Consider the following 15,460-nt stretch of genomic DNA (forward strand, 5'->3'; position numbering starts at 1 on the left):
CGGATTCAGCCGATGGACGATGATCCGGTCACCGCAGTGAAATTACGAAATCTGACCTCCAGGGATTTGACGCCAAAAAATTTTTTTTGGTGCCTCATTGTCCTCGCACTGACATGCGGTAAGTCCACCTTCGAGTCCTCACACCCTTTTTTTGGTTTTTGGCCTTTTTTCTTCTTCCCCCAGTCGAGTCCGTCGCTGCTGATTCAACCGGCGAGAGGCCAAGCTTCTGTGTTCTTCGATTCCCCAGGAGGGACACACCCTCTTGGTGATAGGGTGTGTTTGTTCCCCTGCAATTTCTGCTTTTCTCCACCTTATTATCATACGTTTTTCATTGCGATTAATCCACGAGTCGTCATCTTCTGTTGTTGTATTGAGATTCTACGTGAGACGTTGCCTGTGCTTGCGGAATGAACCTCTGGTTTGGACAGAAATGATCCGTAAAGAACCGAAAGAAACTTGATCTACTGCTTTCCTCTCGTCGACTTGGTCTACAGAGAGAGAATTAGTATGGTAGACGGAGTCTTTACTGCATGACCAATGAATGGTAGAGAGAGGGAGAGAGAGTGGTCCACCGTCTTGGTTGTCACTGCAACATTTAATGGTGATGTAAACATTTCAGCTGCTTTGTCGATAAAGATCACCATCTGTATGATGAAGAGATTTCAACGGTTGCATCTCCATTGCCGAGTGTCCCGTCCCGTTCACTACATTATTTTTGTTTATAGCACGATGTTGGAATCGAAGGACTGGTTCTGCATGTGTGGGTGCTCCGCCATTATCGAGTCGCAGGAACTGCGCTTCCACCAGGAAGAAGAAAGATGCAGGAAACAACTCCCCCCCATGCGCGATCGCCTTGTAAGGAGGAAAAAAGAAATGAGGCAAGATCATCATTTCGTATGCAATTCACACATAAACTAAGATTGCCCACCTCATGATCCACATATTCGTGTCGCTTGCATAGAGACCAAACACTATCTCATTCATTGTGAATGTACATCACATTCGCTACCTTCCAACCCTTGGCATCGACGACGACGACTGTTGAACCATTAGGCCACATCCACAAAAAAAAAAAAACACTCGAGGTTACCTTCCGGATGACAAGAAGAAGAAGAAGAAAAAGAACATTCATGGAAACACTTGTAGAGAAATCCTATAACATTGTATAAATCTTCGTTGTCATTCTTCCACCATACATTTTTCTCCAAGTTTTCCTTGTCTTCATCCTTAATTTTGTGCGGAATCATCTTCAGAATATGACCAACTTCTTGTTTGGTCGTATTCCATATCCCAACAAACGTGTGGCTGATCAATCATGAATTCTTTTAATGAGTTTGCTTTGTAATTTTCAGATTTTGAACCTATAAAGAAAAATTATAAACATATGAGATACAATACAACAATAATAATTAAGAAAAAAAAAGGAGTTCCATGACATGACCTCAAATTCTGATGACTAGAGAACAGTTATCGATGCGCTGATCGGCATCTGCTGAGTGTGGAAACGACTAAGAACTTGTCATCTTAGTCATTGACCTACAACCCATGCCAGATATTTAGGAAATACGTGTTCATATTCAAGCACTATCTCTCTCCTATGACAAAGTGGGGCTCCAACCACTAGCAACATCACGGCCACATCTTGATCCTGAGTGCAAGAAGAGGATCACTACTGATATGGCTGGCGAATACAGTTTGATGGGGATCACTACTTATCTGCCTAAACCTGCGTGCTGTTCAAATAATGGCCTTAAAATGCTTTCGAATAAGGAGGAGTAGTGACTTATAGCATCTGCTCCGAGCTCATAGGCTTGGATTACTCGATGACCTTAACCTTTTTTCCTTGGGATAGCACCTCTGTTGTATTCAACAGCCAAGGAGCAGTAGAAGAAGAAAGGTGCCGTGCCCAATTACCTGCAAGACAAGGCACATCCTGTTGATGAAACCTCTCGAGCCAGTGATGGCTAGTATCTTCCACATGTTTCTAGTGGAAGACAATGGATTTATATGCTGCCAAAAAGTCTACTTCCATTTAGTCCAGCAGCAGCATCGTCGTAGTGCACAGCCAATGGGTGGACCACATGTAATTTACGACACAGATTGAAGATGTTGAAGGGGAAATGGAAAAGGATCTGTCGTGGGCGAGGAGGAAATAGGGATGAGGTTGGCGGGGCATCAAAAGTATTGTTCCACAACCTTCCACGGTAGAAAGATAATTTGAAGAAGAAATAAACATTCAACTTTCTTCTTTACCTAATCTTTTGTTGCTTTCTAAAAGAATAATAAATCTAGACCATCCAATAAATTTCCTATGATGATAAATCAACAAAAATATATAATTATCCTTTTTTTCTCATAATAATCTGGCTTATCTAATGAGCTAAACAAGGTTGATAAATAGCATTTGACTTTCTTTCTCGGAAACTGTTCCTTGGGTGATGATACCTCGACCAAGTTTTGGCCTAGAATAAATATATATACTAAGCAGGATGCATTTCATGGGTCGAGAGACCAAGTCGAAGTAAACGGTGGGTTTCCTTCTTCCCACTAGCATGTCCCCCATTTTTATGGATTCCTCTGCCAAATTGAATTGGCTGCTGCAGTAGGGGAGCTCCGAACCAACTCCGTGCCTTGGACAAATCAAGAGGTGGAAGGAACAAGGCAAGCAGGTGAAGACGTTCGCTTGGTCAACCGTGTGCTTCGTCTTGTGTTGCTCGGAGAAAAAACCTGCTCTCCTCGTCTCCCTGACCGAGTCTCACGTATACCTACCCACCTACAAACAACTCCTGTAAAATATATTCCGATGGTCCATAGTTTAGTGACGCCATGAGGCTGTCAAGGAGCAGCTTTGGAGCTCCATGTAAGTCGACGGGTATTCGCTGGTGTGCATAAGAAATCTCTGCTTTCTTTCTTTCTTTCTTTCTTGTGAAAGAGGAGAAGATCGAGGCCTGCACCGGCTGCGGAGATGGTGAACCAGATGAAGCTGTTCCGGAACGCCGGCCAGTCGCAAAGATTCAGATTCGTGGTGCTCGTCATAGGATGCTTTCTGGTCTCCATGACCTTCATAGTGGTGTCTAGACCACTCACTTTCCCCAGTCGTAAGTTGTTTGCGTTCTTGGTTGGGCTTTCGGCATCTGCCGATTTCAATAGACCGCCATCCGTCTTACTTTCTTTCGTTACAAGCTCTGATGTTGAAAGCCTTGTGCTCGAGATTCTAACTCGCGTTCACATGTTTTGCAGTCAGTTCAAGGCTGCGTCCTCAAAAATCAGGTAAGCTTCCTGGCTGGATTCTCTGATTCATGGATGTTTTGGCGTTTGATGTGAATTATTAGGATGCATAATCTTTTGCTTGATATATTTTCGGTGCAGATGCGGAGCGAGAGAAAGCAGCAGACACTTCATCTTATTCGGCTCCCTCTACAGGTGAGCACCTGCATGCTGTTTCAGTTTGGTCAACGTCAAGCTTGCATAGATTCGGTGATCTAACGCCGCAAGTGAGAAAGAACCAATGGAAGAAAAAGGAAGCATACAATTGATAAACATGCTTCTTTAATTAATGCCTAGCAAAGAAGGATTTCTCTATTTGCTAGGATAACATGTAGTTTTGATTTGAATCTGCTTTGTGTTGCAGAAAAGAAGAAAGAGGAGAATTTCCAAGGTAAAAAGAATCACACCATCGTTGATCCGATCGAGGACGACAAGACGGGCATTGATGAAGTAATGGGTATGTCCACCGCCACAGAGAGCTGCGAGAGGGGTCGATGGAATTATGAGCTAATTAAGCCCTTACTTTTGCCTCGTTCATTTACAGAAACCACAGTCGAGGCAGAGGAGGAACGCACCGATCGAGATGAAGACCACAATCGAATGACGCTGCCGACGGTTTCCAATTACACCATCGATGATACCGTTCAGGTGGATAAAAAGACCACTCCCGAGCAACCTGGTATGTCATGGACATCAGATTTAAGTACAACATAGAGAAGGTTCGTTGGGCATTGGAATACTATGTTTGATGCACACGCCGTGTTCTTCCCAATATGTCTGCAGCTCGGGAAGTTAAGGCCGTGGAGAAGATGCTGTCATGCGATTTTTCAGACCCTCGAGTAGATATCTGCGAGATGTCCGGCGACATCAGAATTCCTGGGAATTCATCGGACGTCATCTTTGTAGAATCTCCGCAGAGTGACCAGGCGTTCCGATTCCGCCCCTACGCCCGCAAGGGAGACCAAACTGCGTTCGGCCGAGTCAGAGAGTTGACGGTGAAGTCCAGCACCGCCGCACCTCAATGCACCGTCAGCCACAACGTCCCCGCCGTCGTCTTCTCCACCGGCGGATACACCGGCAACCTCTTCCATGACTTCACCGACGTCCTCATCCCGCTCTTCCTGACCGCCCGCCAGTACGACGGCGAGGTCCAGTTCGTGGTGAGCGACATGAATCCGTGGTGGGTCTACAAGTACCGCCTCCTGTTCCAGAAGCTCTCCAAGTACCCACCGATCGACTTCGACAAGGACAAGGGCGTGCACTGCTTCACCAAGGTCGTCGTGGGTCTTCGAGCTAACAAGGAGCTCAGCATCGATCCCGCCAGGGCTCCCAATGACTACTCCATGGTCGACTTCGGTAAATTTATGAGAAGCGCATTGTCGCTGGAGAGAGAGTCGATGTCCAACATCGAGGATCTCGCGGGTAGGAGGCCGAGAATACTGATCATAGCAAGGAAGCGATCGCGGAAGTTCGTGAATCTGTTCGAGATCGCTCAGTTGGCGGAGCAGCTGGGCTTCGAAGTGGAGGTGAACGAGGCAGAAGTGGGATCCGACGTGGCGCAATTCGCGAAGCTGGTGAACTCGGTGGACGTGATGGTGGGGGTGCACGGCGCCGGGCTCACCAATCTGGTGTTCCTGCCTCCCAACGCCACCGTGATACAGGTGGTGCCATGGGGAGGGCTGGAGTGGCTATCCATGCTGGATTTTGGAGATCCGGCCAAGGACATGAAGCTGAACTACGTGCAGTACAGCATCGACATAGAGGAGAGCAGTCTGACAGAGCAGTACCCGAGGGATCACCCTGTGTTCAAGGATCCTTTCTCCTTCCACAAGCAAGGATTCCATGTTCTCAGGTCAACCTTCATGGCTAACCAGAATGTGAAGCTCGACATCAACAAGTTCAAGAGCGTGCTGTGGAAAGCACTGGAGCACATCATACAATAGCAGAAAATAAAACCGATTCTTTGTGTCACCAATTATTTCCCTCGTCATGATTAAGAAGGGGCAACAAAGCAAGATGGGAGGTGTATGAGTACGATGTACCAGAAGGTATGGTGATTGATGTCTATGGTTCAGACTGGTCCTCCGTAGCCTCTGCAATTGAAGTTTGAGTTACTCTGCTGTAAGAATGGCATGTAGATAGAAGGTTGGTTTCATTTGTCACCGAGGACTATCATCCGCCTCTTGTACCATAAATGAAGAATGATTGACGGGGTTGGTGGACTTCAACTCGCCCTCCATTATGACCCAAAAAAGCATAAGGCTTCAACTCGTAGTACTCCATGGCACATGACCACGGGGCCACAGAAGTGGCACACCACAAAGACGGCTCTCAAAGCAGCCACCTACGAAAGCTAATTTCTACAGAAAACCAAGCGTAACACAGTCGTCGGTTTAGGAACCGTTCTTTATGAAAGATGAGGTGGAATATGTCCAATCTGTCTGCCTCTCTTTACCAGATGCCAAAGGTAAACCAGGGTAAAGAAACAAGAAAAGAAGGAGAAGGAGAAGGAGAAGGAGAAGGAGAAGGGAAGGTAACAGGAAAGTCCCGAGGAGCAAAAGACAACACACTGTCCTTCCCAAAAGAAAAAGCCAGCTGCTGCAGCATAGTGCTTCTTCATTAATGTGGATGATGGTTGGGAAGAGAAGATTTAACTAACCTCTTGTCAGATACTATCGTGTTAGCTTCTGGATTTGTGATTTTTCTTGGAGCTCTTGGTCTGTCAACCTCATCGCAGAGCACACATGCACAGCTTATATTAACATGCTCGCATGTTCACTTCAATTCCTCGAGTACATGTTCATATTCAACTATATCATTCGTACCGCAATCAAACAGAGACGAGGACGAGGGGATGATGGCATCGAACGAGGAAGAACAGCTGTCGATGTACCATCAGCATTATTTTATATGCTCCGTGCTATACTGATATGCGACGAGGACGAGCTGCTCTCAAAGTTAGGGAAATAATTATTGCACAAGGTGGTGGTTTAACATGATAGAGCAATTTACATATTCTGCAGCATGTGATATCTGCTCTGACCAAACATAGAATAGCTGGCTGTATCATGTGGGCAAGTAGCCTGTAGTTCCAAGAACCACGACATGGTAACATCGGTATGTACTTTGCTTTGCTCTCCCTGGTCTCGATTGAAACAACATAACATTAAAATACTACTTCTTTGCACGATGCATGTGTCCATGCGATGATGGTTGGCACTGCCATTTCTTCTACTACAAGTATAAATGTAGGATGTAATGAGGTTGGACTTTCTTAAATAGGTGGGGCTGTAGGCGTTTAGTCTTCCTGGATAGCTCCCCGGCACCAAATCAATAAGACTTGGTATGTTCACGCATGACATACGAGTTGGGTCCCTTCATCACTCGATACCAGATTGAGAAAGCAGCAACTTGCGTTTGTCTCGGACGAAAGCGAGAACCTTCCGTGTCAGAGAGCAAATTATATGAATGGCCCTTGACAGCAACCCGTATCTGCTGCAACCTCTACCGAGAGACTTAGACCCTTTGATCCGGTCAGGAAGTTTTACATTGAAACAGTCAAATGTGATGTTATGTACTCTTTCCTCCAAAACATTTCAGGAAGCCTTCATTCCCCCCATGTTATCTCCCTTGCACTCTTCTTAGAAGGTTCTTTGAAATGAATGCGTTGCGTTGCGTTGCACAAGGAAGGAACCAAGTTGTTTAGATCGATTACAGTTTTGGAATGCGGATGGAGAAGCTCTAGCCTTGGTTTCTCCAGGAAAGATTGAAAGCCGCAGTTTGTAATCTGAGGGGAACGGAAATGATGAACGTCGAGAGTTACAGTGAACACCATTTACGAATCAACTCTGCTCTCCAACAGGAAAACGCACGTACGATTCTCCTACATTTCTAAGGGAAGGTTCCTATTATGAAAACTTTCGGCTGAGTAACTGTAGGATTAATCTCAGAATAAAACTAGGATGAGAGGCAAAGTCATGTTGCAAACTGCAAATTCTTATTCTCCGAGATTGTTTGATCCTATATTTCCCAATATGAGTAATTACATTGTGTGGATTTCATATACCACCGTCCCAACCCAGAGACACACTTATGTGAACTTTTCATACAACAAAAGCAAAAGAAGAAAAAAAAATGAATGTAACAAAAATGAAAGAAGATGAAGAAGAAAGAAGGAAAAGCTACTGCAACTACAAACCACTGCTCAAGCCTCTTTGCGGCCGTGAGGCAGGTGTTTGAGGGCGTCCATCAGAGTGTTCCTCAGCCTACCCAGGTGAGGCCTCACATTCTGGTTGTCCAAGTACGTCTTGCTGAGTGCATTCCAGCCTTGCTTGTGGATGGAATAGGGATCCTTCAGCACAGGGTGATCCGCTGGGTACTGATCACTCAATGTGCTCTCATCTGCCTGGATGCGGTAATCCATGTACTTAATCTGCATGTCCGGCGACGGCTGCCCGAAGGTGTCCCTTGCAAGCCAATCCAGGCCGCCCATGGGCACCACCTGGATGAGCACCGCCCCCTCCGGGAGGAACACCATGTTGGTCAGCCCTGCGCCGTGCACCCCGATCATCACGTCGGCGGAATTCACCAATCTAGCAAACTTGGCGAGGTCCGTGGTTATGTCGGGTTCAGCCACCCGCACGTCGAACCCCAAGCTCATGGCCATGTCCGTCATCCCCCTCTCGTTCAGGAACGCCCTGGTCTTCTTGCGTGATATGATCAGCATCCTGGGCTTCCTCCTTATGTCCCACGGGTCCCCCGACGGCGCTGCTGTCGGCCTCTCCAACCCGTACGCCTTCCTCAGCATCGCCTTGAAGTCCACGATGGAGTAACTAGTCGGAGTCTTTGACTCGTCGACGCCGAGCTCTTTGTGGAAGCTCAGCCCCACGATCACGCGAGGGAAGCAGCGCACCGCCTCCTGGTCGTCGTTGTTCGCGTCGATGATGTCGTAGTTGGAGAGCTGTTTGAGAATTAAGATGAATTTGCTCACCCACCATGGCTTTATGTCGGCTACCACAAACTGGACTTCGCCACGGAATTGGTAGGAGGATATGAAGAGAGGGACAATGACGTCGGTGAAGTCATGGAAGAGGTTGCCGGTGAATCCTCCGATGGAGAAGACCAGCGCTGGGACCGTGTAGTTCACGGTGCACTGAGGGGGTGGCTCACTGATGGGGAAAGGCTTTATTGTCCATTCCTTAATATTCTTCATGGCTGGGGGGTCATGCTTTCTGCAATAAGGTTTGGTCTTCCATTCTCGATCTGTCGAAGAAGGGTGTAGGAGTATGGTGTGGGAGCTTCCTTGCAATCTTATGTCACCGTCCGCTTCACATACGTTTGATCTCTTGCTTGTTTCGGAGCAAATTGGCTTGCTCAAGTCGATTGCAGCCTTTTCTGCAACAATCTTTTGGGAAGTTATTGTATTCCCTTCATCTTCTTCGTCCTCTGCAAAAAAAAAAAAACAGAGCATTTGATCAATAATCATCTGGATTAGCAAAATCTGTCAAAATTGACAAATTTCCTCATTGTCAATATCTTCTTTTGAGAAGAAAAAGTAAACATTAAGGATGAACAAGTATGGACCATATAAACGGACAGATGTTCTGCAAAATATGCGCATAATTCATTCGACTGCTTAAGAGTTTATTCTTGCAAATTTTACATGAAGATTTTGTAGACCAGACGCCTATTTGCCTCTGGTGTACTTCTCCAAGGAGGGGGGCGGGGGGGGGGGGGAGGGGGAAAGAAGAAGACGACTAGATTCAGCTTACTGGTTTTTTGTTTTTGTTTTCACTCGATGAAGATTGAGTTTTCTTTTCTGTTATCCACTTCTTCTACAATTTTCTATTTTTCAATGAACTTTCTCAACCTTAGTCGAGAATCTAGCCAAAATTATGAATTTTCTGCTAAAATGTGCTACCGAAAGTACCTGGTAGAGCAGCTTCGCCTCCCTTCAGTGTTACCATGCCTGAAACCTCCGTGGGTTCTAATTCTGCTAATGCCTGTGACTTTGCTGCAAGAACAACAGTAGTATTTTCTTGAGAATACACGATTCATAATCAATAAACAAAATATAAGATCAGACAAGAACAAGAGAGAGAGAGAGAGAGAGAGAGAGAGAGAAACACACACACACACACCATTGGGAACAGAGCAATAGCGAGCCTTGATGAGAGAGAGGATGCAGAGGGAAAGAAGCATGGTAGCGACGATGAAAGCGTTGCCTGTCCTCCTAGGCTCAAACCTGGGAGGAGTCCTGTGGGACTTCATCCTTCTTCCACCCTCTCTTCCTTCTCCTTCCGCCCTCCCTGTTCTTTGCAGAACTCCTCTTTTGAATTATAATACTATCAAAGCTCCGATTCTCTTATGGACTAATTTGTTTCCCTGGATGGTTTGACTAAATGCAAGCCACCACCAACCACTTATTTAATCCATATTCTCTCTTAACAACCCTTGTGTTAAAAAAAACAACAACAGACCCAACAGAGATGTGTGCAGTTGTCTCACATTTATTTATCACCCTAGTAGACTTGGACATATTTATATCTAATTTACATCCTGTAATTTACCAAGATGGATGGTGATTTGTGTCCTCCCATTTCTCAAGTGATGTTGACTTTGAAAATATTTCTCACAATGACACACTATAAAGATCCATGAACCGTCACACAAAATTTAAGATTAACAACAAACAGTAAGAACAATAATTGAAATTTATGTTTTCCCTTAACCTCCAAAGAAAACATCATTAGAAAAAGCTTGTGACATTCTGATAAAATTTTTAGGATAACAAGAGAAAGGTCAACAGGGAAACTAATGTTAATCACGCACCGTATCAAAATCATATTGAGGCAATGATTTAGTGGACTTATTCTAATGGTTAAAAGTTAAAGAGTAAAAGTTTGTCATCTTCTAAGCAGGGCATGTCTAGCACGGGGACTGCATGATGCAAGGTTGAGCCACATGAGGGTATGAATCTTTTGTACTTGATTATAGCTCGTATCACCAAGCATTTTGATGAACACCTGTTTCTTTGCTGTCTCCAGCCTATACGAGTCCTTTTTTTATATTATTATTATTCTTTTGTGTATATAAGAACCCCATCATTTTTTTTCATGCATGCACTTTTCTCTCTCTACAGGAATACTTTCATCATTTTTTTTCATGCATGCATGCATGCACTTTTCTCTCCCTACAGGAATACTTTTATTCTTTTACGATGTCGGTAGGAAACATCGAGTCATCGATTCCTCTTCTTGACCATGTGGCCACCCACGGCTTGGAACGAATGACCTCGATGTGAGCCTGCCTAAATGATTTCATTTGCACATGCTCGCATCAAGGCCATGATGCATTTTGTGCTTACCTAGTTATCTTACTCCGGAGTTAACCATGCTAATAGGGACAACCAGAGAGGTCATCTCGGCGCTACTGGTTCATTGTCCAAGTTGTATGATGAGATGGGAACCTGTGGTCCTCCGAGAATTTGCCACAAGCTCTCATGGCTATCAACTTCTTCTGCTGCTGGCCCACGAGACCTATGACATACAGCTGCCACTAGCTATTAATTCGCATCAAGTGGGGGGTGAGGTATTTGTCCTGGTAGGCCGTCCACCTCCAAGGTTTCGAAGAACATGTTCCAATAATGTTAGCCATGATTTTGCCTCGAAAGTAGGAAATTTTTTTCCAAGTACTGACCTTTTTCCTCACTCTTCATCGCAATTGTTGGCCTCCATCTTAGATTCTGGCTGCTGGAGAAGATGGCCAAGTACTGACCATGCCACTATTTAGGAGCAGCGAGTGACGTGATTCATGGAGATGTCACTCCGATTCTTGCTCTCTTGTTAGCTGCTGTTTCAAGGGAAAAATTAGGAGACCCACCATCAACATTTAGTGGAAAGCTAATGCGAAGGAGAGAGATGGGAACGCTCGAGCAAACAAAGAATCCTTCCAACGAAGCATGAACAAACTGGAACAACTACGGTCGGCAAAGACATAAAATTAAAGGTTGCAGACCCAACACGAAAAGGAGACGTGCTGGCTTGAACATCCTCGGAGGCATAAAATCGAAATGCGCACACACTGCGAACCATGACAAAAAAGATGCTCTGATTCTGAGACGGCTATCACTTGATATTCGATCAATTTATTCCAGATCAAAACATGAGAAAAATTAAAAATAAATAAATAAATAAATTGAAACTTGAATGTTAAGAATATAAATAATTAAAATGTCGATCTCTTATTGATAGGCGTAAGTTTTTCAGGAACTGGCAATTGTCAACTATTTAAAATAATATCAGAGCAGATTGTGTCTGTGTGTTCGAATCATCTATAGTGAACACTAAATCTGTGAAAAATTCATAAGCTGGTTTATCATTAACTGCTCTCCCTAACCTCTTTGGCGCTAAATGTGACCATTAAGGCTAGTGATTTCTGGGTACCGTTCTCAAGTATGAGAAGAGCTAGACGGAAGTTTCCATTTCTATCAAGTGCAGTGCAGTGCCATGCTGTTTTCTTGATATATCGGAGGTTTTGGGATTTTTCTAGGTTCATGAGATGTTTGTGCTGAAGACGATCAGGATCAAGTCCCTTTCACTTGAACGTCCCAACAAAAGAACACAAACAGCAAAGTTCAGTTTATCAACAAAAAGCCACAGTTCTATCAACGTCATAAACAATGATGAGATAACTACCGATAGTAATAGTGAGGTAGCACTAAGCACTAACTCATACTATATTTCATAGCAGCAAAAATCTGAAGGGCATCAGTAGGTTTGTTGAACGATCTAATAAAATACTTCCAAAGATTGGGAACTACCGAGAAAGATGATGAAAGTGTAACCATGAGGGGGAAAAAAGCAGTATAGTATGCTTCATGGAAGAACCTGAAGCCACTTTCCTTGGTGCAACAGTCAAGCATCTAGTGGAGCTACTTGTTAATTATTTTTGCTTCCAAGAAGCTCTATGATGAAACTTGAAGAGATTATAATCAACAACTTGATCCATTCAAATAATGTTTACTTAAGAGGTAATTCTTGATTTGATTTTAGAGGAGGATAATGGCCAGCCAAGCAAACTTGCGTCAGTCTTTAAGTTATAGAAGATACCCTAATTTTCAATGACATTAAGAGATGCTGAATGTATTATAGATTTGCAAAGCGGAGAGAATCATCACAGCAAGAAATGTAAAATCTAGTTTTTGCCCAGCCGGGGCAATAAAACTTATTAAATGGTTAAGACAAACTTTAATATCAAGAAAAACAAATACATGGATTCTGACCTCCGCTTTAGGTGGTGCAGCAAACATTAGAGACAAATCCCTTGTGGTACAAACTGATGCATAAAAATTATTGATCCTGATATCGGTAAGTACAAGTTGAATTGACTATGGATTATATGGTGGAGCACATACCACGGCAATAGGGATAATCAGTAATTCCACAAAAAGTAACACAACTTGAATCCACAAGTTGACAAATCTAACCATTGGTGTTGTTTTCGTAGTTGGTCATGAAACCTAATGCTGCTCATGATCTCAGCAATATAGATATCAATTAAAGGTCATAAACAAAATGATCAAAAATTAAGATGTCACAAGGACTCCATATTATTTAAAGTGGAATGCTAGGGAATGATTGGAGCCTTCACAACCTATACCAGGACGAGTTAAAAAGCTGACTAATTAGCCTATTTCACTAAGTCCTAATTCTATTGTTCTTTTTTTTTTAGTTTATATTTCAAGAGCCTCTAGTGGCCAGGTTTGATCAATTTTATGTATAGTCGTCCTAATATAGTTCTAGGACAAGCTAAGCAATTATCTAACTAATAGGACTCACATTTGGAAAAATTCTATAGGTTTGTTTTGATAATATTTTAGGATGATAATTACAAAAGAAAAAGAAAACAATCTCCCACAAGGCTTCTTAGTAGGAAGATAAGCCCTTAAATCATGTTTTTTGACTTATCATACCTTTTATACAATTGATTTAGTGGTATTAGTAGTTACACCCTCTCATTCACTCTTATTCTTTGGATACTTTGTCCTCCTAATTGCAAATTAAATGGAACGATCATATTCTTTTTTTTTAACTAGGAAGAAATTTTCATTACATTAAACAACGTACAAGATGCTTGTACCTGAGATCCATCAACTATGCGAAAGTGTTTTGTGATCTATATTGCTATCAAATGGGGCCTATTTGATAAAAATAGATGGTCAATCCCAGTCCAACAAGGAAAGAATTAAAAAACTTTACCATCCTTCTATGTGGGAGTCAGAGAAAACTCGAAGCCTTATCCCTTTTTGCAGACATCTCTTTATTTAGCCAACTTAAATCTCATACAGAGTCTTATGCTATGTTCTTTATATATTGGATGTTCGAAATCGAACCGTAAGGCATATTGACTCCTTCAGGTACTTCGATATTACACCAGCTCTACTCTGCTATATTTCTCTTCTAAATTAGATGAAGAGGAAACATCTATATATGTACTAACCATTAGGCTATCTCACCAGCCAAGAGAGAGGGATCACATTCTTTCAATGGGAATCAGAGTTGCAATCTTTTGTTACAACTTTTATGCCAACCATGTATTACTAATAGGACAATTCTTACTTCCTCCTTGTAGCCTTGACCCCAATAGGTTCAAATCAGAATTGAACCAAAATCAAACTGGGTCAATGGTTTGGCAGTTCTGAATCGAACCGAAAATAGGGCCATATGGTTCGGTTTTGATTCTTGGAAATTGGGATTGTAACCGATAGTTTCGGTTCGGTTCCAAACCAGCTAAAAAGAAAAAATAAATAGAACACAAACAGGTTTCATGGTGCAGTGATTAGCACTTTAAATTAAAAGTCTAAACACTTGGTAGAGTAATTTAATTTTTTTTTCCTTTTTTGTTGATCAGAATGGATGGTTTGAACCGGAACTGAAATTAGAACAGACAGTTCCAAATTTGAAACCGGTCCAATTTTGTTTCTAAATTTAATGGAATCGGAACTACAACCGACAATTCCGGAACCGTGGTCAGGACTATCTCCTTGGTGCCACTGATAGTTGGGGTAACCCTATTATAAAATTTCATACAATCAGCATGGCTTTAGCTGTCTTTTTGCAGCCACAAGTGCTCTGCAAGCAGTGTGTGGAGCGAGTCTTTTAGCTACCACCAACTACAACGTCTTTCCATAAAACTTGTCACGGTGCTTGCTGTCAACTGAGTCATCGTCAAGCGTACCAATAGTTTAATAATCACATTACTGTATTCATATTTGAATGTAATTATATCCTAGCAATGTAACAAGAGGAACCCCACTATTCCTCTGAGATCCCATCGACGGATCAAAAGTAGTAGCCAAGATCGCAAGTACATCACGTAAATCCAAATGTAAATCAACACGTACGTAGAACAGAATCTTCAATCTTGAAACCAAGTAACTTGATTTCTCCAATTTTCTTCACACAAATCGAATAGGATTCACCCAAATAAGACCACAAGTTACAGCGATGTAGAAACGAATCAAAGGGTTTCACCCTCAGAGAAAACGATCGTTTTCAAGATTACGAACCAGATCATACAAGAAGAACATATTTCACTCTCACATGCCAATACAACCACGAAAAGAAGACGAGGAGAGAAGCTCCCAGTAATGAAAACCAAATCAAACGACGGATGAGAGTACGAAAAGGAAGATTGAGAGTTAAAATCGAAGAGGAACGATACTCACCAAAACTCGCCTTCTCTCTGCGTTCTCCGATCTCGGAAGAGAAGCTTCGCCTTGCCGGTCTCTCCAATTTTCGCCGTAGACGAGGAGGTTTCGTACCATTCGTCGTCGTCGTCGTTCTGGTAAAAGAAAACAAAAAGGTACGGTTTGTACATACACGGATCGGTGCGTTTACCGCGTGCCATCAGGACGACAAAGCGTTTTATTCTCCGGAGCGAAATCCTTCTCGTCTTATTCTCACCCGAGATCAGCTGAACATACGCATATGGTGATTACCGTTTCGTGTCCCAATTCAAACACCTCTGACGTCGCGGGCAAGGTGGATAGGTGATGCGATCATGGATCGGTGTCAAATATTGAATGTAGTGAATGATATCGCGTAACATTTTTTACACTTAGGTAACGTTATTATGTTTTATCACGAATGTAATCACTACACTCAAACAATGGTATTATTATGATAGTTAT

At 43.1% G+C, this 15,460-nt stretch overlaps 2 protein-coding genes across 2 annotated transcripts; one reads left to right on the forward strand and one right to left on the reverse strand.

Annotated features, from left to right (window-relative positions):
* The first annotated feature begins 2,405 nt into the window (after positions 1 to 2,405).
* LOC135606302 (alpha-1,3-arabinosyltransferase XAT2-like) lies at positions 2,406 to 5,495 on the forward strand. The gene is made up of 7 exons (XM_065097344.1): positions 2,406 to 2,528; positions 2,604 to 3,098; positions 3,241 to 3,270; positions 3,370 to 3,423; positions 3,632 to 3,724; positions 3,812 to 3,946; positions 4,051 to 5,495. Exons 2-7 carry the CDS (start codon positions 2,966 to 2,968, stop codon positions 5,208 to 5,210), a joined length of 1,605 nt encoding a protein of 534 aa, XP_064953416.1. The 5' UTR covers positions 2,406 to 2,528; positions 2,604 to 2,965; the 3' UTR covers positions 5,211 to 5,495.
* Positions 5,496 to 7,245: 1,750 nt separating this feature from the next.
* Positions 7,246 to 9,937, reverse strand: LOC135585023 (alpha-1,3-arabinosyltransferase XAT3-like). The gene is made up of 3 exons (XM_065097345.1): positions 9,408 to 9,937; positions 9,197 to 9,280; positions 7,246 to 8,712 (listed from the first exon to the last, which is right to left on the reverse strand). Exons 1-3 carry the CDS (start codon positions 9,535 to 9,537, stop codon positions 7,472 to 7,474), a joined length of 1,455 nt encoding a protein of 484 aa, XP_064953417.1. The 5' UTR covers positions 9,538 to 9,937; the 3' UTR covers positions 7,246 to 7,471.
* Positions 9,938 to 15,460: the final 5,523 nt, after the last annotated feature.

This window comes from Musa acuminata, chromosome BXJ2-2 (assembly GCF_036884655.1).
Source record: "Musa acuminata AAA Group cultivar baxijiao chromosome BXJ2-2, Cavendish_Baxijiao_AAA, whole genome shotgun sequence".
NCBI classification, from domain to species: Eukaryota; Viridiplantae; Streptophyta; class Magnoliopsida; order Zingiberales; family Musaceae; genus Musa; species Musa acuminata.